A 22,796-nucleotide genomic window follows, 5' to 3' on the forward strand; every position below is an offset into this window, starting at 1 on the left:
CACTCCCAACAATTTCAAATTTAAACAATAAACTGAAGTTTGAATCTGAAAAGTTAAAAGAGTAACCCAAAGGTACAAGTCTTGAAACTGAAATTAAGTTTCTAGAGAAACTTGAAACATAAAAGGTCATTTCCAAATTCAAAACAAAGCCACTATTGAGAACTAATCTACATGTCCCAATAGCTTCTACATGCGAACGCATCTTGTTTCCCGAATAGATGCTTTGTTCACTTCCCACTGGCTTCCTGTGGTTTTGAAAACCCTGCAAAGAATTCGAAATATGGATTGTAGAACCAGAATCAATCCACCAAGTGTTGTGACTCACATCAGCCATATTAGATTCATAACAAACATAAGAGGTTGGATTACCTTTCTTCTCGAGCCAGGCCTTAAATCTGACACAATCCTTCTTCATATGCCCCTTCTTTTTACAGAAGAAACATTTGGATTCCTTCTTAATGTCAGCTTGGGGAGGTATTTTACCTTTCCCCTTCTGCTTGCCGTGACCCTTATTCCTTTCTTGTGTTGCCAAATGAGCACTTTCTCCCAATTCCATAGGCAGCCTCTCTTCCTCTTGAACACACATGGTCATAAGTTCATTAATTGACCATTTATTCTTATGTGTGTTGTAGGAGATCTTGAAAGGTGCATACTGTTGTGGGAGAGTGTTCAGAATGTAGTACACAAGAAATGATTCAGATATCTCAACCTCAAGGTTTTTCAGCTGAGCTGCAATGTCCCTCATCTTCATGATGTGCTCACGCACACCTCTAACACTTGTGAGCTTTAAAGATGAAAACTTCATTATCAGGGTCATGGCATGCGCCTTTTCTGAAGTCTCAAACTGCGCATCAATGGCCTCCAATAAAGCCTTAGCATTGCTATGCTGAGTGACTGAAGTGCGGCCCACTAGGAGATACTTTAGTCCTTATGAACATCACACTAAGGCGGTTGGACCGCTCCCACCTGTTCATAAAGGGCTATCTCACTGCAGATGCTCGTGTGAGTAGGAGCAGGTGATTCGTCTTTCCTTATAGCATAGTCAATGTCCATGCACCCCAATTGAAGAAGAATTGACTCATTCCAAACTTTATAGTTTTCACCGTTCAGTATGGGAATATCACTCTTAAATTCAGAGAAATTCACAGGTTGCAAAACTGCATATCAAATAATCATGCTTATGTCACAAAATTTGAGGCAAAATCAACGTATATCATGTGCTACCAATGTAAGACATGTCACAAAATATGAATCACATAACATAAAAACTGCCTGTGGGCTAAGTTTTTAATTTAAATAGATTCATAAATACTTCATGAAGAAACTATCATATTATATTCCTTTCCTTAATCCCTGTGGGTAAATTAAGAAAAATAATATGATATTTCCACCTAATTAATCAAATTAATATAATGAAAATTCCTGTGGGATAAAATTCATCATATTAATAAGATTAATTACAATCAATGTCCATTTCCAAATGTGGTCCGAATGCTTTTAATATATAATTTAATTAATTAAAGATGCTGTGGCTACTCCTCAATTAATTAAAATATATGGATCACTGGACATTTAATTTCATGCATAAAATATTCATAAAATGCATGAAGGATAAAATAATAAACTTAATTCGGCAGGGGGCAGAACGGTAATAATGGATAAAAGGCAGGGGCAGAAGCGTAAAAATAAAGAAGGAGTTCGCCGGTCCCAAGGCGCGTGCGCGCACGCGCTTTCTCTTACCGCGCTGGTGCGTGCAGCGCACGCGCCCGCAATCTGCCGCGCGAGTGGGCCGCACGCGCTGGCCGGTGCGCGCGCGTGGCGACCACGTGCCAGGAGGTTGCGCGTGGGGCTACGCGCCTTCTTCCTCCGCGCGAACAGAAGCCATTTTCCGACGTTCTTCGCCGTTCCGCCGCACCTTCGACCGAATGGGTCTCCTCCGGTAGCCCATATCACACCAAAATAATTTATGGGTTTCGGAGACCACGTCGGCGCGCGACCACATGGACCCAAATTTCGGCTAAAACAACCAAGAAATTGGCTCGAATCAAGCAAAATTCCGTCAAAACGCACAAACCCTAACCCGCAACTCCGCCGCTCAAACAGCCTCCGGCGATTACCGATATGCCGATTAACTTAGGGCTATTGTTCTCCATGGCGGTGCGACCGTGCTGGTCCGAAGTCGAGCGGTGGGTCGCCGGAATTTGGCCGGAATCGGCGATTTCCCTCTTAGCCCCAAAATGCCGAATTACTATTCATCTCAAAAAGCCCCGAAAAATACGCCAAAAATTCAACAAGAACAGGGCAGAGGCATTAATAATGCTTTGATACCAAATGTGAAACTAAAACTGAAGGATTCTAATCATGCATAGAAGAACAAAATTTAAGCACAATTAGAATCAATTGCGGAAAACAGGATCGAAAATAAACCGACCTCGAGCCATTGTTCAACTTTACGTTCGTCGGAAATCCACGTAGTTCGACGTTAATTTGACGATTACGGGCGCACTCTACTAACCCAATCCCCGATGCATACCGATGGTGTATTACCGCGTTAGACCTTGTGTCGCCCTTATGGAATGAACGTTCATCTTTATAAACCGCTTCCCATCAAGGCGGTTACTGAAGAGGGCAGTTGTCACCGAAGGAGTACGAAGCGTGGAAAAACCGTATGTAGATAACCGTCACTTAAAAGAGAAAACGTGGGTCAAACTCAATGGATAAGTTTTTATTTCAAAAACTATATCCCTAAATATGGGATCACATTATAAATATAACATTGATCGGGCAAATTCCAGCAACCCATCAACCCTTGACTGAGAAAATAAAACTATGAGGGCCAAGATCCCGAGAAGGATCAACAAGATCGTGACAAAAGAAACACGTGCAGCAAACGGGAGGTGGCGAGAATCCACGAAGTCGTCTCCATCAAAAAAGAAGAAGATGACGAAAAAATTCAAACCGGTAGCGAAGGAACTCACAGGAGAAGAAGGGCATTTGGTGGAGAACATTTTAGGGCATCGACCAAGTGCACTACAAGCATTTGGTGGACAACCACCGTGTACCCTTACTATCGGCCGCGTTAAGCTTTGTATCTGTCATTCCATGCCAAGATGTGTTGTTTGTTATGGCTTCTTAGCATTTGATGTCCTGCATTCATCTTTGTTGCACAGCGGCTTCAAATGATGGGAATTGCATCCGCTACATTTGAAAATTTGGATTGTTGTGGTGTCTAATACAATTTGGAACTTTTTGAATCTACCAACTAAAATTATCTAATGCCTGAGCAACATAATATGCTAAGTTCGTGTATTAAGCGCTATTGTTGTACATAATTTGGTTCAGCAGTCGTAAGAGCACATGTATTTGGATTCTCTAAGCCGAGGTTAGGACGCTGAACGCATATGGTTTCCTTTTAGCAGAAGCTGCAGAACAATTGCTTCGACCTCAGTCCTCGTTTTCAGGGAGAGCGGGCGCATCTTTAACAAAAGTAATATTTTGTTCTGTACGTAGAAGAAACACAAACATTTTTTTGAACTTCATAGTTACTGATAACTACATAGATTTAAGGCTATGCTCCCTCTATTATGCAATCATCTCATTACATAGATGCAAGGCATGTCTCGGGGACCATCCCTCCGCCTGCTCGTCTAGAGAACCATTTCTCTCGGTCGGAAGCTATATGTTATCTTTACAAAGGCAAGGAGCTAGTCATCGATGAATGCCATCCAACTTTCACTTGACAAGGATGGACTTCAGCATTCTTGGGACTCTGTTGCTGCTATCGAGGGATCAAAAGCAATACAATAATTACATTACAAGTTCACTTGCCCATGTGAGTCAATATCCTCTTGACCAAATCCTCTTTCTTCCCAGAGACGGGCAGATCGTGCGCAGTCAAGTAGTACTTTAACTCCACTACCGTCAAATCCTTCAACTGCAGGGGTGCACATCAACAAGAGGAAGGTCAGTGAATGCAGTCACTCTGTACTGATTTTCTGCCAAACTTAACCACAAGAGCCTTAATATCCATGATTCTCATCATGCAAATCACCTAAAACCTTTAATTCGGTTGCAAAAGGCACTTTCTCAACAAATAAACAAAACAAATAGTCCACAAGATATGTTAGAGAACAGGGAAAACAACTTCTGGAGAACTCTTATTAACTGGCTCGAGAGAAATCTTGTCCAATAACTGCAGGCTATAATTGCATTGACAGGAATCAAATTTAAAAAAAAAAATGCACAGAGGAAACACAAAGGAGAGAGATCCTGTTTCACCTTGCCACTGTCAGTGAGCTCAGCCCAATTATATTGTACAGATTTCTGAACGGCACTATCTGCAAGTGCTTTTCGTTTCTTGGATGCCTCGCTCACCTTATGACCAGCATTATCACATTCCTCATACTTATCCCCATAAACAGACAGCTTGAACTCTTCTATCGCATTAACAACTCCTGGCCTGCAGGCAAGCATAAAAAGGCAGCCAAAGGTGATTCCAAGAATCAAGTTCTCTTTCCATCCTGACATAAAAAAGGATGCAAACACTCTCAACATGAGTAACCTTTTTCCTTACCTAGACAGGCCTTCCTCATCAGGCACTGTTTCATCTTTGATTTCTGGCAAGTCATCTTCTTCAAGAGCAAGGGCCTGCAAAACCGCATAATGTCTCTGCAAGGCTGCAAAATATGTCTCCGTTACTGAATGACATTGAAAATTTGACAAGAGATTGCATTTTAGTAAAATCTCAGGGTCCAGTTTTTCATGACAAACTCAAACTGCTTCCCAACAGTTCACCATCAAGGCAAATATATCTTGATGGCACATACATACAAGGTCCTGCAGACTTTATTTACTGAAACCAACATACATGGCACCATGGAACTAAGTTTTATCTAGGTAAACTAGCATGCCATAAGATTTGCTTCTTAAGGTAGATGACAAGTTGTTGAATATGGAGAGGATTTTTTTCCTTTCGAAACAATTTCATAGTCTTCACACCACAAGTAATATTCACTCATTTACCAAAGGCAAATAACCAACAAACCACACCTAGCACCATAAGCTAAACACACATATATATCAACAAGCACATTATCTCCAGTTAATCCAATCAGATACATTGTACGTATGATCATCTGCGAACATTGATTATGCCCATCCTATAAATAGCCGCCAGATTAGCTCTTTAAAGTCTGCTATATCTTTACATTGACCGTAACAACTTCGCAATCAAATGGACATACATTAATATAAACAACTTACAGATTAAATAGGACTCGTCCTAAGGAAACTAGTATAAGTAAACCTACAGCATGCACCACCAGTGGAAGAAACAGAAATTTTTACCGGGGTTCGCAAACTGGTAGACTGAAAAGTCCTTCAAGTCAATACGCTTTATCAAAGCAGCAGCCTTCTTAATTTGATCCTCATTTGCTTGAGGTACTGCTGCATTTGTAGTCGAGTGAAGCTGCAAAAATATCATCAAGACCTTTAATCATGACATATTTAGCCCTACAGCATTGGTTTCTCTTAAAAGCGATGATAAAATCGGAAAAAAAAGATGGGGAATTGAAACAATATCAAAATAAACAATTATTACCTCCTCAGCATGTCTGATGTCATCAGAATATGGAAGAAATATCATGTGCATTCCCGGTGGCTCAACCTGTCCTCCGGAATCAATAATTTCTTCCTGTGTGGTAGCAAAAAGCGAGCAAAAATTGTCGATGCTCTATTTTATCAAGAAACGAGAACCCAAACTTGAGAATTCATAAAAGTAGACAAGAATTATCGAGCTAAATACAAGGATAACTGTTAGGTACTTGAAATGAACAGACAAGATAAGAGTATTTAAATTCAATAGTAGCAGCGGAACCCGATAAACCCATCAATACCGCCGTACCAGTTTATTATATCATACGAATTTCATAATAACCAGACATTTGAGCGACATCTTACTTGAGCAACGAGGGCAACCAACTGTGACTGAGATGGAGTGCCATAAAATGCAACTGCAAAACTGGAAATGACAAAACAAATTATTGTATGGAGCAAAATTTCACACAATTAAGAGCACTAATAGTTCAGTACAGATTGCTCGAGAACAACTGTTAAAGAAAACAATCAAACCACCAGTTTAGTCAGATTATCTACCAGCCAACAGCACAAAATGCATCATCTTAGAACATGTGTTACCCTATCAGACCTTAATAGCTAACCTACTATAGTCAACAGAATCTCAAAAGGTCTGGCTACATTATTGCTCTACTGAATATTGCCACGTATAGTTTAACGTCATAAATCAACTTCAACATCGCAAGGCGAAAAGTTTCTCGATCAAAGGAAAGCATCAACTTGAAATGATTATCCATGACAAACTGAAGCAAAAATTCAGAATGTGCATCAAGGTGTTAAAGCTCTATCCTGAATAACGACTGAAATGATGACCAAAGCTAAACGTTCTCCGATATCAAGCATTTGATGATTAACAGAGAAGTGAATAGGCATCTCGCATGAAAAGTCTAACTAACCGGTTCAGCCGTATCATGGATCTGTGCAGAGCAACGAAAATTCGAGTGCTCCCAATTACTTCCTGTTGTTGAATAGTGATAAAAGCAAACGCAAGGAATTAGATAAAAAGACAAGAAAACTCAAGGACACAAGAAAACCAAGGGAACATGACGACATCGCCAACGTAGGATACAAATACTTAATGGTTCACTAATGACGGTTAATTCAAGCAATAGTTCAATGAATAAGCCACAAAGTTCTTACAAGAAAAGCAAGAATTAGACACAGGTATGCCTGTGAGTACCCATGCTAAGCCACCATTTATAAATAAGTCAATCAATCAACAGTGATACATTTATCTTGGAGTGTTACAATAACTTTCCAATTCCAGAGGAAACCTTAGTATCAGGCTCTAAAAATATGTGGCCGCTTGCTTATCTAACCGCATAATATGAATCTTCCACGTCGCAAAGTAGAGAGAACCCACTGACAAACGCTCTTCATATTAATTTACTCTATAAGTTATAGCAGGAATGTCAGACACAGAGACTAAAAACACATACCCTAGATAAAACTTAGTTCCAGGGATACCTCCGATAGGTAACATGGTCAAGTTGACACACCTAATATTCGTACTTAACAAAGTATGTTAGGAAGGATTAGCATTTGAGTTTGAACTTTGCGTGTACCAATAAAATGCAACAGAGAGTTGTAGCAATTTAAGAGAGGAATCATTGAAACTAAATGGCAAGACAAATGGTTCCAATTTAGAGCTGACTGGTGCCAGTTCAGATATTTTTCACTAGGTGCCCTTGAGTTTAAAGTAATGGAGCACTGCTAAAGGCAAGAAAATTGCATGTCTCTCCTATAAAAGATCTTTGGAATTTACCCAAGGCATCTAAAAGTGGTTTATGGTTCTTAAAGGAGGAATAAACTAGCAAAGACATACATTGTGCTAAAAGACTATGAGAATGTTAGTTACCTCATCACTGGGGAAAATAAATGTAGATGGCCGCAGGTTGTGATAATCTTTTAAGCAACTAAGTGGCTTAAACCCAAGAAGACGCAGCTTTCCAGTTGAGACTCTTTTTATCTCAGAAAGTTCCTCCACTGAAAACTTGACATTTTGACTTCAAAAGCAGAAGTCAGGCCAGATAGTAAAAGTCAAAATATTAGACCTCTGGTACTAAAGCATTTAAAAAGAGGCAAGATGGAATAGCCAATAACCATACTTCTTGTAAGTTTGAAAACGTTTCGGAGGTTCTTGCATCAGTGCACCAGTATCAGCACAGATGAACGATCTTTCAATCTGCATAGTTTCAGGAAGACCCAAAATTGATTTAGAAGCACCCTCATCTTAAAAAAATTCAAAATAGAGTGAATATAAATTGGAATTTTGGTAGCTACAGATGATTGGCATCAAAAGAAATAGAAAGCTCAGAAGCTACAACTTCAAGTAGGATAAAAATCTCTTTCACAGATAAGTTTTCAAACAAACGAGTACACAGATCCACAAAAGCACAAAACACATGAGACAAGTTACTGAATTTATAATGCTAGTATAAAACCAATGGCATACAATATCCACTAGAAGGAACAAAAAGCAACGTAGTGCCTTGCTTTACCTTGATAGGTTGATTTGTGACTGAATCAAGCCAGGTTATTGACCCTGAAAAATAAAAGGTGACCGACATAGGAATCAATTGCACACGAGATAACATTCAGGATCGGGCTTAGACCATAGCTACATCTATCGAGAAAATGATGACAATATTACCTAGAACTGTTGGACGGATAAAAGCATACGTATGCACTTCAATGGACACTCCGTTGGCAACTGAAAATGTTAATTTCCTCACGATGCGCTTCTTGAACATACGTTTTCTCAGTTGATATTTCATATCTTCCATTCTGAATTTAAAGAAGAGATAAATACATTATAAACGGAGACGTCTAAAGGGAAAAAGGACATCAGCAACCCTGAGACAGCATCAGACAGTAAACAATACACTAAATTATCATCACAAGCCGCCTACCAGATATCTTTGCTGGCGAGAGAATGACAGGATAACCTAACATATCCATTATCAGCATGTGAATGCCGCTGATTGACCAGTCAAGCCTATGTTTGTAAGTATATACTTCACTAATAACCTTGGACAGGATAGTTGTGATAACATGGAGAGTTAGCCCCCTACCATCATCTGAGAAAAACACATCTTTGACTGCATAGAGATTTAAATGGCAACTTGAAATGTGGAGAATGTGAAATAGGGTGACAGCATTTGAAGCCAGGTGACTTGTGCTCAATTTATATCGACCTAACTATTGGCTACTACTTCCCCTTGACTCAACCATATTTGGTTGCATATAAGCTCACTCATATGCAACAATGTTCTTCTTCATTTGCTATGATCTCAACCAGTGTAGTTAGAATCACGTTTTGACTCGTGAAATCGAACTTTCACGAGTCAAAACCATAGCACCTTGTCAAATCGTGCTAAAATCGAAGTATAGGAAAGATCGAGGTTAGATCCCAAGTCAACTCGCTAAAAGCACCAGTCAGATCACACCCACTAGTATGTCCCACACAATATTTTGCACTGGAGCTTCACGGGCTCCAAAAAGCCCCACAAGTAATTAGGCCCACATCATCCGTAAGACATGCGCCTAACTAAACCACCTGAACTCCTTGAGACTTGCTTTTATAATCCAGTGCTCGCCCACTATGTTCAGAAATGCGAAGTGGGACAAAAGTCACCTTCCGAGAAGATGTGTCATTGTAAACCCTTGCTTTTATAGCGTATCACATGCTCACTAATTTCCCAATTGCACGATGTTGGACAAGCTCCTCTTCTTAAACTCAGCTCATGACAAAACCAACATAAATCTGCATAAGAGAATTTCTCCAAACATCCAAACATATTAAAATTTTCAAAATGTTAGTTTTAGAGTAAAGATTCGAATCCTTTAATAAAAAACAGGTTTTATACAAGTCATGAGATTATATAGCTCAATCTTATGAAATGGGATATTTTACTGTATATTTTCCTCCATGTAATCTAAAAATCATTTAATTATATAACTCAAATGTTTTTCACACAAGTTTATTATTCCAATAAAATTTTTAGGGATGTTTCTCATAGTTTATAAAATCTTCACAATTTTGTAAACGCCCTAGCAATCCTAGTTTTTTTTTTTTTTGGATGGCCCGAGCAATCCTAGTTAGAAAGCCATTTTAACTACTTTGATCTCGGCATACTGTTTCCAAGTTTTCTTCATTGACAGATTATCTCCTTTCAATAGTCAACAGGATACTCAACTGACAAATTCCTCAATTTCCATTATATGATAATAAACCGAACAACAGATATGTTATTGGCTTGTTCGATATCTCAGTTATCACTTTCTAGTAAGCTAATTTTCCCTCACATTCTGAGGCAACTAGAGTCCCCAAATTGATTTCGTTCAAATCATAAGAAGGTAAGGAAACAGTTCCAGATTCCATCAAAAGAAATAAGAAACAGTCCCTAGCATGCACTATTAAACTACAAGAAAGCAATGAAAAGATGGCTTACCTCTCTCCGGCAGCAAGCATAAATTGAGCAAGATCCTCTCCTTGCAATCTAATCAAATCCTGAAATTCATAAGTTTTTTCCATTAATGTAAATGAAGGTCGTCAATAACAACTTGAGAAATAAGAGGGTAGTGGCAAGGGAATACAGCATAGAAAAGAGAAATATCAAACTGCCTGTCTAGCTGACTCAAGGGAAGAAGTTCAATTGATATTCCAAGATCTCGTGCATCCTAGAAAAATCCAAATTGGACATTAGCAAAATTCCTTAGTAGGAACCAAATTGTCATATGAATAGCAGTCGATACTTTGGCACGCTGCAAAGTGGTCCTGGTCATATCCGCTTTTGCCCCACCCTTCATGTTCCCAAAAGGATCGTCCTCATCGGTAAAAATAAGTATGCGTTTATCAGCTGTCTTTGCAGATCTGCAGAAGTTGCATTCTAAATTACTACCAATGACTATAAACACAACTTCCCTCAGCAAAATATGAAAAAAATAAGAATTCTTGCTTCACATTCTCTCGAGAAGTTTATGTAGCATACCCTTTACGTAAAAGAGCTTGCGCCACCCACAGAGCATTGTAAAGTGAATTTTCTCGAGATCCAGACACAATGCCATACTGACTGCCAATTTCTTTCGTAAAGAACTCTGCAAGCTTTTTAAGTCAAGAATCAGACGAAAATTTTACTTCCGTACTCCATCACAGAAGTTTCAGTCAAACACAACTTATCTCAAGATGTCTAAATGAGCAATATTCCCATTGCACCGATGCACTCAACTGTTACTCCAACATGTTCATTACCATGCATGAGTAACAGAACTGATCCATCAGCACTTACCCTCTAAATGGGAAAATTCCTTTATGAATTTAGCCGTTGGCCTGTCCAAGAACTCCCGATCAGCAACATTAAACACAAATACACTATTTAAATCCTGTAAGTTCTTCTTTTCTCTCTGCAAATTTGAAGAAAATAGTCATTGCCAAAGAAGAACTGACCATGAGTATCTACCACAACTCCAGTTATGAGCAGGCATTTAAATATAAGTTGACATTATGAGCAAGTTTTCCCTGCATTTCAATATGAATCCACAATTTTCAACTAAACATTAATGGCAATGACACTCTATCATTGAAAGTGGTACCCAAAGCACTTAAAAACATGTTGAAGATCCTCAGATCAGCATTTACCGTGTTGAAAAAGCATACTGCAACTTCATCGTATGATCTATTGATTATTTGAGTCTTCAATGACTCCAGTATACAGCTAATGGCAATCTCAAAGTGGCTTTCATCCTTCTGATCTTCCTGCTCGTTAAAAAATAAAGAACAGTTGAGTTGGCGACGAATTCAAAAGTCTAGACACATGACGTCCATTAGCGAAAAAACATCAAATAACAACAAAAACAGTAACGTTACAACGCTAAGAAGATTGAACGTTAGCAATTGGGAAAGCTACAAAAACAAAAATAAAAATTTCTATCTGGCATGTATGAACAAGGCTTCGTGCATACGGCAAAAAGGCACTCGCTAAAAGATACCAACTACAGTACACCACCTCCATAAAAAAAGAAGAAGGAAACGATGATTACTGAACGTACGCTACATCAGGCAAATTCCAGCAATCCCATCGACGACTCTTGACCGAGAAAACAAAACTATGAGGGCAAAGATCCCAAGAAGGGTCAAAAGGGTCATGACTAAAGATACACGGCGCAGAAAACAGGAGATGGCGAGAACCCACGAAGCCGTCTCCATCAAAGGAGAAGAAGAAGATGACGATGAAAGAACGAAACCGGCAGGCGAAGGGAACTCACGGCAGGGCATTTGGTGGAGAACATTTTAGGGGAAGCGTCGACCAAGTACACCACGAGCTCTTTGCTCGACGCTCTTTCCTGCAAACGAAATCAAAACACGTAAGCTCGCTCGCTCGCTCGCCAACAAAGGGGCCGGAAACAGATGACAAAGGGGCAGAACAGGAGCAGAACCCGAAGAGCTTCGTTCTCGGGATCGTCGTCGTCGTCCCTGAAAACATCATCTGGGTCCAACTCCATCACCCACCGCCCAAAAATCGCACTCGCACGCAGAGAGAACTACAGCAATTGCGGAGCGTGCGTGGTGTGGGACTCTCTGGTTTTGTGGCTTCTCTCTTTGGTCACGCTGCGTTAATTTTAGCGCTCAAAATGTTGAAGCAAGGAAGGAGCGTGCTGGGCAAGCTTTTGAGAACCCGTTCAGCTTCCGGGCCGCCCGACGGATCCAACCGACCCGACCCGATCCCGCCCGCGTTTGGCCCAATTAAATTGTGTTGCAAAAAAAAATTAATAATAATTTGTGTTGCGCTGCACAGAGATCTCCCTTCAGTGCCCACTGATCTGTCCAAACTCGAGCCTCGTAAATGAATAGTGATATTTGTAATAATTGACAAGTTTGCACAAAGGGTTTTCAATGACACCGGTCTTGACCTGGCCAATGAGCTCAATTATCGGGTATATTTCTGCTGTCCGTCGATCATCTATATAACCACAGTGCATTCTTTACCTTTATAAATATATATGGAGAAGTGTTACGTCTTATGTAATGGTTTGTTGAGATGTTTGTAATACAACTGATTAGCCGGATCAATTAACGAGGGAACACATATTCCTTTTTTGTCTAGATATTTACTTCGTATTATAGTTATCTAAAATCTCCGGTAATTCGCTTGGACGATTCTTTATGTAGATACTTACAAAAATAAGAATTTGAGAAGAAAATCTACATGCTAATCGTCACTTGCTTGGGGGGGATAACTTTAAAATATGAAACTGGAGGATAATGGGTGTCTATCAACGGTAAATTTCATGTGAAAATCTATGTATTTCCACAAACTTCCATACAACAAGCGCTTCTTGCGCACTAGACTTAAGCTTAGCGACGGATGAGATATAAAACAAAGCCACACGAGTCGACAGTAGTATGTTTCGGAGCTCCGAAGTAATGAAAGTTAAAGGCATACAAGGTCAAAAAGGATAAAAGATTCTGGCAACCAAAACAAAAGGCCAGAACTTAAGTAATTCCGCATGCTTGATGACATATAAAATGCCATGTACATTTCTCGTCAATACCAAAGAACTGAGTAATAATTAAGGTAGGAGTTTATTAATTGAAATTACATGACAGACATCCTGTGTTTGCATGGTTGCTTCAGCTTGAGCATTTCAAGTCGGAATGACATGGACCGTGCAGGTTTTTGGCATGAAGCTACTCAACAGAGGCATGGACATGAATCAAGTGAAGAGCTAGAGTTCTTTATATAATCTCTCTCTCTCCCACTAAGTTGAGGTGAAGTAAAATATGGGCGTGCTTCGAGAGAGGCCTGATCCATGCACTATTTATATCAACTCGGAGAAATCAAGCGATCCTGGAGTTCATGCACACTCGAGGTGGGGATTGGGAACATTCATTTTCAGTGCTTTCGTTTCGTCTTTTGACGCTATGGCTTCTAGTTGGGTACGTGCTCTCTTAGAAAACGTGAGAGCTTGTCATGGGTCTTTGTCCCCTCTCTCCATTAAACCAGAGTTCAGTAATAATCGAAGTTCGATTTGTCTGGTCAACATCACCATATAATGGTTTTCATCTTTTCTACTTCTCCCTTTTGCTAGGGGCGAGACGTTCTTGATTCCGTCCAAGTTATAGAACCTATAACATACCGGTCGAAACGGGTTCTCCATGTTTTGGAACCAAAAACTACACTACAGGGTCTACCCAAAAAAAGGCCAATTTCTCTTTTATTGTTTCATTTTTAGTTAAGCAAATGAAAGTTAAACGCAATAATAAAAATGAAAGTGAACACGACAACAAAAAAGAAAATCGAGAGCCTCAAAAGAAGGTCATCAAGTCGCACGAACAAGCGAACACGTAGAGGGCATCTTGGTCTAGAGGCTATCCAAGTGATGTTCTCAAGTTCGAAACTCATAGAGAGAGTCACAAAATCAAGAGCCTCAAAGTAAGTTCATCAAGTCACAAAAAATGATGTTAGCAAGCCTCTTTGCACATGACCAGGCCCAACACAATGATACATCTTTTTACTAGTGTCCAGATCTGATTTCCTTCTAATTGCTTTAATACAGACATTAGGGACTTCTGTATTTCGAAATGACGCCAGGTATATAGTTTTAATGGAACGACATTTTTTAGCTGACTATGAGTAACTCCGGAAGATGAAGATGCGCAAACATCTGTGTCAGTCACTACGTGCATCGTTCTGAATTCGGTGAAGCAAAAAGAAGCAAAAATTCCCTGTCCCTTTTTGCTCATTTTACTATCTCACGGAGCACATCGCTCCACCAAGAATCTATAGATACAACATCCACAGCTCAAATTTCCTCCCAAGTCCGATGCCGAACCAAATCGAGGACTCTGAACCTTCGGTCCCCGCTTTGACATCTTAAATCTGCAGTATCTTAGTCAAATGAGAAATGAGGGTGCTTAATTGCTGAAGACTATGCTGCAAAACTTCGTCGTGCACTATCGTTGACATTATACAGTTTCGTGTGGCAATCCTTTCAGGCAAGAATCTATCTCCTGCTATTGGCTATTTGGCTTTACAGTATCATTCAAATTTTCTACTCCGTACAGAAACATAGGACAGATAGCATGAAAGTGGTGACGACAAAAAATGAAGAGAAATCCGTATAAGCGGTTGAGATCTATATCCCTGGAAAGAAAGATCTCATACATATTATTAAGAGGTGATTAGTTGACGGGGGCCGACGACTGCTGCTCATCCTGAATCCCCATTTGTCTCCTCCTATTATCTCTTTCCAGATCGCTGTCCTTATCATTTTCGGACAGCGCCCTTTCCACTTTCCTCCTTTTACTTCTTTTGGAAGGGTCTTCCTTCTCGTCCATTATCGACAGAAATCTCTGGAGAGGCCTAGTGCGCGAGCTGCTTGAACCATCTGGAACAGATTCGGCAGGGGCAGTGTGGTACAACAGGTGCAAAATCTGCAGGAAGTATATGAAGAGAGCAATAAAGCAAGCAATGCCACAAATGAGAAAGAGACCCCAGAAACTTTTGAGATGAAGTCGGTCTGATTCAATCTCGGCACTGTCCGAACTGCAACCAGTTTGCAAAAGCCACTTGTCATGGATCCTCTGGAGATCGCCGTTCTCAGAGAGCGTTAGAATCGCAGTTGACAAGTCGACTGCTAGGGGAGAGTCCCGAGGAAATGCCTATCATGCAAAAGAGAATGCGTGTGAAACAAGCGGAATAAGAGAGTTCAATGGGATCTTGGGATGTGGAATGTCAAGGATGCTAGACGCTAGTGTTTTACTTAAATGGGGTCTTTTGTATGATTCAACATGGATGTTCCCAGAATGACAACCAAAAATTCTAAAATAACTTTATGAGATTTTCCATTTTTCATACGCATCAGTCCACAGCTACCGAATGCAATCAGTCTGCTTTAGCAACAAAAATTCCTTGATTTTCAGCAAGTTGTTCTCTCGCTTTTACTGTAATATCAACAAAAGTGGAAGGAGCTGTTTCAAACTTCCTCCTTTAACAGATCCAAAAGGTTCAGAGGATAAACAAGAGAAACAACTTTGCTTAATCAATTTCTAAAGGACCTTATTTTGGCAAGTCCCAAATTCTTCCGAAAGTGAAAAAACTTTAGGGAAAACAGAAGTCTTCTGCAATTTATCTAATTTATCTTCTTCTCAAATCGGTGAGCCCAAAGATACGTTTTTCAGGGAAAAAGAAAAAATCTAGCAGAGCATTCAAAACAAATTACTTACAAAACCCCAGCCGCTTTTGGTGAATTCTGGACCAACAATCCTAAACGAGCATTGTGTCGAGAGAAACAGTTCTACATATGGAAGTTCATCAACCAGAGCAACCACACCTCCCTTCCCTGGACCATTTCTCAGTGCTTTAGCATATTCATCTGGTGATCCCAGGGCGATGAGCCGAGACTTAGATATCCCAAGCTCTATCAAGTAATGTTCAGCAAAAGAACCCACTTGATACCCAATAGGCTCATCACCCTTTATTAAGCTTTCGATTCCTTTAACAGGCGAAGATAGCTGCTGCACCGTGAGCATTGAAGTCAAATTTGCAGTGTAGCTTGAGTTGATTATCAGAACAACAAATAGCCATATGATTAGCACCATTCGACCAAGAGTGCTCGCGGTGTTCTCTCCTGCAAAAGATATGGCGAAGCCAGCTCAATAAATGCTGCTGCATGCCATTCCATAAATCCAAAATTGGAGGAGCAGAGAAACTTACTGTGGGCAAAAAATAATGTTGAGAAGCTAAACCTGAGACATCAGCAAGTCAGGGAAAAAAAATTGGTTATACACCAACTAAGCAGGTTAATAGGTGATAAATCCGATGTGCATACAACATCACATTGGACAGAGTTTTACATTTGCTGAAAGTAGCTTTAATCACATCCTCAACAGGGCAATTCTAATAGCAGAAGAAAAACTAAGATGAAACACATCGTTTCTCTCGGACACACAGTTCAAGCACATGATAACTCAAGCACCGACAATTTTGATAGTGTCTTCACAACATGGTAGAAGTGGAATTTTCTAATTTAAAAAGGAACGAAGACTGAAAACAACGCCACCCACCCCCTTCCCTCCCCCTCAAAAAAAAAAAATGAAAAGGAAAAAAAGGAACAGAAATTTAGTCTGCCGGGTTGACACGATTAGCACCACATAATCTTACCCCTGCACCTCCCTAAGCATGGAAATAATATCAATAAAGTAGGTAACATCATTCCTGTTTGTGTAGCAATTTGAGACTTTATCGATTCCCTTTATACCCCTTTTGGCTGTTTCGTGCGTGTTGTCTACCATCTCAAGAGGAAAGAAAAAGGTAATTCATTGACAGAGAACTTATCAAGGCCTCTCACAAAAATTCTTTTATCTATTCTTCGAGACTAGAGTAGCATATCCAGCCTAAAGAATGGTCTATTAGTATTAACCCACTAGCCTGTATTATTGACTTATTCTTGGCATATGGAACTCATACAACAACAGTCAAGCTGATAACAGAACCCTGCAGCCTCCTCGGAATCTCTTATTTTGCCCATACATGTTCAACAATCCTATAGGTGTCATCTGTAAAACAGACAAACTTTGAAATGAATTTTACACAGATTTTGGACAGAGTGCACGAGGGCATCTCCATGCTGGATCATGTGTACAATACCATATTGTTAGAATAAATGTCTACAAAAGAACTCACCACAAAATGGTCATTAGTTGCTTTCGAGGAGGACCTCTAAAGTCATCGTTTGTCCTATGCTCCAAAATCCATATAACAATCCCGATGACAAGGAAAAAGGCACCAGTCACAATCCACATGAGAGGGGTGAACGGGCGCAAGAAGGCCCAAGCACCGGTGTTCAATTTCCTGAATGGGGCCACAATGACAAGTCCAGATGCAGTATATGGCTGTGTAAAATCTACAATCTTCGTCCTATTGGTAACAATGGCAATATCACCAACCGCAGCATCAAAAAACTGTAACAGCACATGAAAACATAAGCCACCAAAGCAAACCAACACTGTGGAAAATTCTTTCAAAGCTCAGGTCTTATGAGTACTCACACCCGTTGTGATCAAATTCACAAGCTCTGTGTAGCTTGGGTTTTCACGACCATTTCCATAAGAAACGAATTGATATGGAACTGCATAAGGTAACAAGTTGACGGCAGCCACAAATACATCAATGCAAAACCCTTTGAACATATTGTCTGTCCCACGAACTTTTGATACAAATTGACGGAAACTGACTCGATCGGGTACACCAACCCGTAATTGCTTGCCATTATTTGGGAAGACCCATCCACGAGGTTTTAACAGTGTCTCCCCTGGCCAAATAACACTATAGAGCTGCTGGCTTTGACTAGAACGGTTAGGTGCCCTCTTGTAAAGCTCTTCAGGAGGTAGAGTTGACAACCCAGAATAATTGGACCAATAACCAATACGTCGTAACCCAGTTCCAACCACATTGATAATATCATAGGCAGGATAAATAAGACATCTATCAGAATTGAACTGAAAAGGACCTGTTAAACCAACAAAATTAGTATGTAGAATGTTCTTTAACAAGAGTGGTCCACCGTTAAAGATGCTCATTTCTTCGAGGTGGAGGCCACCACTTTCAGTAGAGTTTATCCTGGAGTCATTAGAGAAAGAAATTACGCCGCCCTGCTCAAAGAACGCTTCAAGAGCATGAGCAACAAGCCAAATGGAGTCATAAGCATAAAGTCCATAAGAGTTCAGGCCAGGGGAGCCACCAGTCAGTCTATTCCACCGAGAGGCAAATGCTCTCTTTTTATCTGAATCTGCTGTATGTTGACGCAAAACAAGAACTCCCTGCAGGGACTCCATGGTTTCAGATGGCAAAGGAGAAGCAGAATCTAGAAAAGATGAAAGCCAGTCCGTGGCAATCCAAACATAGCCATTACCCATCATAGCGAGATAGTTTGCTACGGAGAACACCATGAAACCTGACTCAGGAGTAACATGCAAAACAATGACCCTTGATTCCATGAGTGCAACCTTGACAAGAATATCCATGATTTCACTACGCTTAACTGGCCCTGGTGGAATTCCCACCTTGTATGAGATTTTACAGCGTCTTTCCGCGAGCTTATCATTTAATGCCGACACAGCATTTCTGCCATAATCATCATCGAGATAAATGGCAGTCACCTCCTTCCAACCATAGTAATCAACAAGCTCCGCTACAGCGCTCATTTGATTCAAATCACTCTGCGTCGTTCGAACAAAATAGGGGAACTCGAGGGATGATAGGGTAGGATCTGTGGCCGCAAATGAAAGCAGAGGCACTTGGAATTCGTTTGCAACAAGTCCCGTAATATGAGCAACCACAGAAGACTGTGGACCAAGGATGGCAACGACATCAGACTTCATGAACTGCAGAACTGCAATAGCAAGAAAACACATTAAAAAAAAGGTTGAAGTGCATTTCCAAGAAGAAGTTGTTCTGTTCATCAAATCACACACACACACACACACAGAAACCTGACCTTCAATCATGCCAAGGAACCCACTGCAATTGGTGTTTCGCATCACGACGGCGAGCTTGGTTCCAGGGAGGATGGTGGAATTAGCGTTGACATCCTTCACAGCTTCGTCAATGGCAATCTTGGCGACTCTTCCGATGGTGGAATTGAATGCCAAAAAGCCTCCAACATTCACGACAGCAGGTCTTGAAGTAACATTCTTGCTAAATACAGAGGGGAACACTCCAAGAAACAGAAATGGCAACGACAGAAGCCAAACCCTTCTCATTTTACATGACCAGCATTTCCCTTCCATCAGCCAAAAATGCCACTAGCCCTCTGCAGCATACAAGACTTAATTCCCAGAACTTAACCGAGGCAATGAACAAATTTCAACAGACATTCCACCGCTCGGAGAAAATGAGAGAACCTCTAGAGGCAGAAAGAAGAGAAGAGAAAACAAGGAGCAACTAGTGGTGGGTCTCCATTAAAACTCATCTCCGACTGGGAATTTGACCCGATTACTACAAGCTTTCCTCTGTTGGCAAACCGAAAGCATTAGCACAAGTGGATGTGACGTGACCAAGACTTGGAATCCTCCCACGTTCTCCAGTTTTTTTCTCCACAGTTCCCTCGCGAGCGAAGGCAGAGAGTCGACAGAATAAGACAGGACAGTGCAACGAGACGACAGACCGGATGCTGATTCTCCCAATATGGATCAAAAGCCGGGGAGCCCAAAAAAAAAACACACTACGCCGCCGAAACCATTCGATTCTTGTTTCGCGGAGAGAAGCGATACCCACTAAGCGAAAGCAACCCGCCCGCGCCTCCCCAACTTGCTTTTCTGACCTGTTGCCGTATCGAACTCGGTTCTTCAAAAGTGGAGAGAGAGAGAGAGAGAGAGAGAGAGGAGAGGCTGGAATAAACTAACGCGCAGCGAGGACTCTCTCGCCTGAGGAGGGCAGAGGGAGAAGGGGACTTGGGACCAACCAATCCCGGTGAGGTTCGAAACTGAGGGAGGTTGCGTCTCTCTGGCCAACTCGTACCTGGTGAAGTTGGCATAGGAAGGTGACGTTTGCAGCCGGATTTTGCCCGACAGCGAAGGAAGAAGAAGCACGGCAGGGAGAACAGGATCACGTGATGGCCCCCATGAGGACCATACCACACGATACGGCCAGAAATAGAAACCCCGTACCTCGCAGAACACGTTCGATCCGGTGTGATCACGGCCGTTGATCTTGTAACGCTTACCCGCTTATTGTCGTGAGATCCGTGTGATCAACGGCTCTGATTCGTCTCTGGCTCCGGTTCGTGCAAGAGATTCCTTGGCCAAATTTTGCGCCCTTTGATTGGCGGGGATATCTATATGATTTAAAGAATAAAAGTAAAAGGGGGATTTACGAGGCAATGCATTGGATTCCAATTAAGCGTACTTGCGAAGATGAAGGGAAAAAAGAAATTAACAGAGTTCGATTTGGATTATAATAAGGAAAAGAATTGAAGTTGTCCTGGGATGGGGAACCATTTAATTTGACTTTAGAATTCTAGGGAGATTTACGAGATAAAGATGATTATTTGATTAGACAATGAAATTGCCGATTTATCTATATGGTGCACGATTATCGTTAATCTTCTATTAATCAAAATTACAGATTGAACCACCAAATAAGAAAATTTGGTCATTACTGAAGTCATTTTGATTGAATTATGAGCCTGAAAGTGATTTCGAAATCGCTATATCGGAGAAGGATCGGAAATGGAAAAAGAAAAATATGATTTTGAAATTGTAAGAGAATTGAGAAAAAAAAAATTGACGACAGTCTCCTAATGGTTCGATAAGTCACGAACTCATAACTATCGAGTTTTGGAGCTTAAACATAGAAGGTTGGAATAAGCTGATATGACAATTTACTTAAATGATTCTAAAATTGGAAAAGAAAAAAAAATGGCATTTTGCAAAAGACTTGATAAGATATTAAATTGCAACTACCAAGATTTGTTTATGAATTTCGAAGTATTCCCTTCGACACACGTCTTCCCATAATAAAAGATATTACTCCTCACGACCATCGATGAAATTTGAGAGCCATTATTTATCCTTAAAAAATAGGAACCCTCTTCACATTATAATACAGCACAACATAACGTAGACGGTTATGATCCACCAACGTCTAAAAGTTTTAGAAGTTAATTATGTAAAATCAACATACAATATACTAAATTTAGCATCTTCGATGTTGGTGGTGGGAAGCGATCAGACACGAGGCGAGCGAATACGTTCGACCGCGATATTTTCTTACTTTTGGTCCGCTCGAATCGACAGTTAATCGAACAGGGACGACGACTTTAGCGAGCGAATTTGCTCCTTTTTTACCTTTGGGTCCACAATTAAAGTCAAAAGTTCGCTGGACGGCATCGGAGGTCAATTCAATCGATCCAGAACGGTGGGGGCCACGCCAACCAAGTCGCGCATCCCCACACACACCAGACGACGCAACCTCTTCTGTAATAATGCCGTGCGGGGGTCGACGGGACCAAAGAAGAATCTATCGACATCGGCCCCGCCCCGATGTTGCCCGCGGGCGTTAACCCCCTCCCAACGTTACGTGCATCGGCCGCCTGCCTATCTCGAGAAGCCTCTCTTTTTCCTTTCACTTTAAACGTGCTCAACGCGGTATAATTCTCTCCGCCTTGTACGTCCGCAAATGTCGCCAACATCTGGCTCGATGCGCACTTAGTTTAACCCATAGAGCGAGGCGTACACACTAGACACTGGGATTCGGTTTTCATGTTTCTGAAAGTAATCTCGCCTGTGTCGCTTGTAAAAACGAATAGACGAAAAATATTTTCGTCATTCACAAAAATGCTCAAAGCATAAGTTGATGTCGGCAATGAAAACATTTTCGATCGAACGATTATTTCAAGCGATACCGATAATTATTTTCAGGAATTTTTTTTTTCCAAATTATCTATTTTCCAGCTCCTTCTGCTTTTATGTCGAGTCGATTCATCTGGAAATTAAGTCCAACTTATATTGCTCTTTACCTCGCTCCATGACTTATCGTCATGAAATTCGGCACGAGCCTTTGATAATTGAATGGCTCACTCTGACTTATAGGGGTCAAACTGCTGCGGTAAACAAAATACATTAGCCGTCTTTATTGAAAATAATTTTGTTAATTAGCGTTTTGAGAACACTTGTCAATCGAAGAAATTTTATTGGTGTCCCATACATTGTCTGACTCGTGGTATGTATAATGACCATTTTTAGACGTGGATTACTTCACACGTGTGCCTTAGCGTAACAAGCCAAACAAAAACAAGAAAAATGAAAAGCACGTCGAGTCAACAAAAATGAATACTTGGTCCCCCCCGAAACAAAAAGGAAAACGAAGAGCCAAGTCAAAGCCCATAGTTTTGTCACGGGTGGGTCACCGGCGAATTTCTCTTTTTTGGGAAAATAACACTGATGTTTTTTCGAGGGATAATGACACAAACAGTCTATGATTTTTGATTTAATATGTAATTTGATTTATGAACTTTTAATTTATTCAATATAATTCTTGAACTTTAAACTAATGTTCAATGTGGTCTCTAAGCTTTTATTTTGTTCAATGTTATTCCTTAACTTTTGGTACATGTTCAAGTTAGTCCATGAATTATATGAAAATGTTCAATGTAGTCCC

General features: G+C 40.6%; 2 protein-coding genes across 2 annotated transcripts; both read right to left on the reverse strand.

Moving 5' to 3' along the window:
* Nucleotides 1-3,561: 3,561 nt before the first annotated feature.
* LOC115663774 (ATP-dependent DNA helicase 2 subunit KU70) lies at nt 3,562-12,226 on the reverse strand. Its single transcript, XM_030585753.2, has 19 exons — nt 12,073-12,226; nt 11,902-11,979; nt 11,276-11,392; nt 10,926-11,040; nt 10,629-10,734; nt 10,393-10,510; nt 10,234-10,317; nt 10,089-10,147; nt 8,288-8,421; nt 8,136-8,179; nt 7,743-7,819; nt 7,493-7,640; nt 6,531-6,592; nt 5,959-6,019; nt 5,600-5,692; nt 5,347-5,467; nt 4,574-4,676; nt 4,279-4,459; nt 3,562-3,934 (listed from the first exon to the last, which is right to left on the reverse strand). Exons 1-19 carry the CDS (start codon nt 12,136-12,138, stop codon nt 3,821-3,823), a joined length of 1,881 nt encoding a protein of 626 aa, XP_030441613.1. The 5' UTR covers nt 12,139-12,226; the 3' UTR covers nt 3,562-3,820.
* Nucleotides 12,227-14,568: 2,342 nt separating this feature from the next.
* Nucleotides 14,569-20,204, reverse strand: LOC115665866 (glutamate receptor 3.3). Its single transcript, XM_030587690.2, has 6 exons — nt 19,135-20,204; nt 17,687-19,029; nt 17,322-17,599; nt 16,353-16,384; nt 15,863-16,266; nt 14,569-15,298 (listed from the first exon to the last, which is right to left on the reverse strand). Exons 1-6 carry the CDS (start codon nt 19,424-19,426, stop codon nt 14,819-14,821), a joined length of 2,829 nt encoding a protein of 942 aa, XP_030443550.2. The 5' UTR covers nt 19,427-20,204; the 3' UTR covers nt 14,569-14,818.
* Nucleotides 20,205-22,796: the final 2,592 nt, after the last annotated feature.

This window comes from Syzygium oleosum, unplaced genomic scaffold, assembly GCF_021117445.2.
Source record: "Syzygium oleosum isolate NSW1041296 unplaced genomic scaffold, Sole_v2.1 Sole_v2.02, whole genome shotgun sequence".
NCBI lineage: Eukaryota > Viridiplantae > Streptophyta > Magnoliopsida > Myrtales > Myrtaceae > Syzygium > Syzygium oleosum.

Excerpts from the sequence above, each read along its gene's own strand:
- LOC115663774 (XM_030585753.2), bottom strand. The coding sequence starts at position 12,138 with ATGGAGTTGGACCCAGATGATGTTTTCAGGGACGACGACGACGATCCC. Across the intron at positions 10,511-10,628 it reads CAAGCTCTTTTACGTAAAGG|ATCTGCAAAGACAGCTGATA; the intron begins GTATGCTACATA and ends CAACTTCTGCAG. Across the intron at positions 4,460-4,573 it reads GATGAGGAAGGCCTGTCTAG|GCCAGGAGTTGTTAATGCGA; the intron begins GTAAGGAAAAAG and ends GCTTGCCTGCAG.
- LOC115665866 (XM_030587690.2), bottom strand. The coding sequence starts at position 19,426 with ATGGAAGGGAAATGCTGGTCATGTAAAATGAGAAGGGTTTGGCTTCTG. Across the intron at positions 17,600-17,686 it reads TGAATTTGATCACAACGGGT|TTTTTTGATGCTGCGGTTGG; the intron begins GTGAGTACTCAT and ends GTGCTGTTACAG. Across the intron at positions 16,385-17,321 it reads CAACTAATGACCATTTTGTG|GTTTAGCTTCTCAACATTAT; the intron begins GTGAGTTCTTTT and ends CTGATGTCTCAG.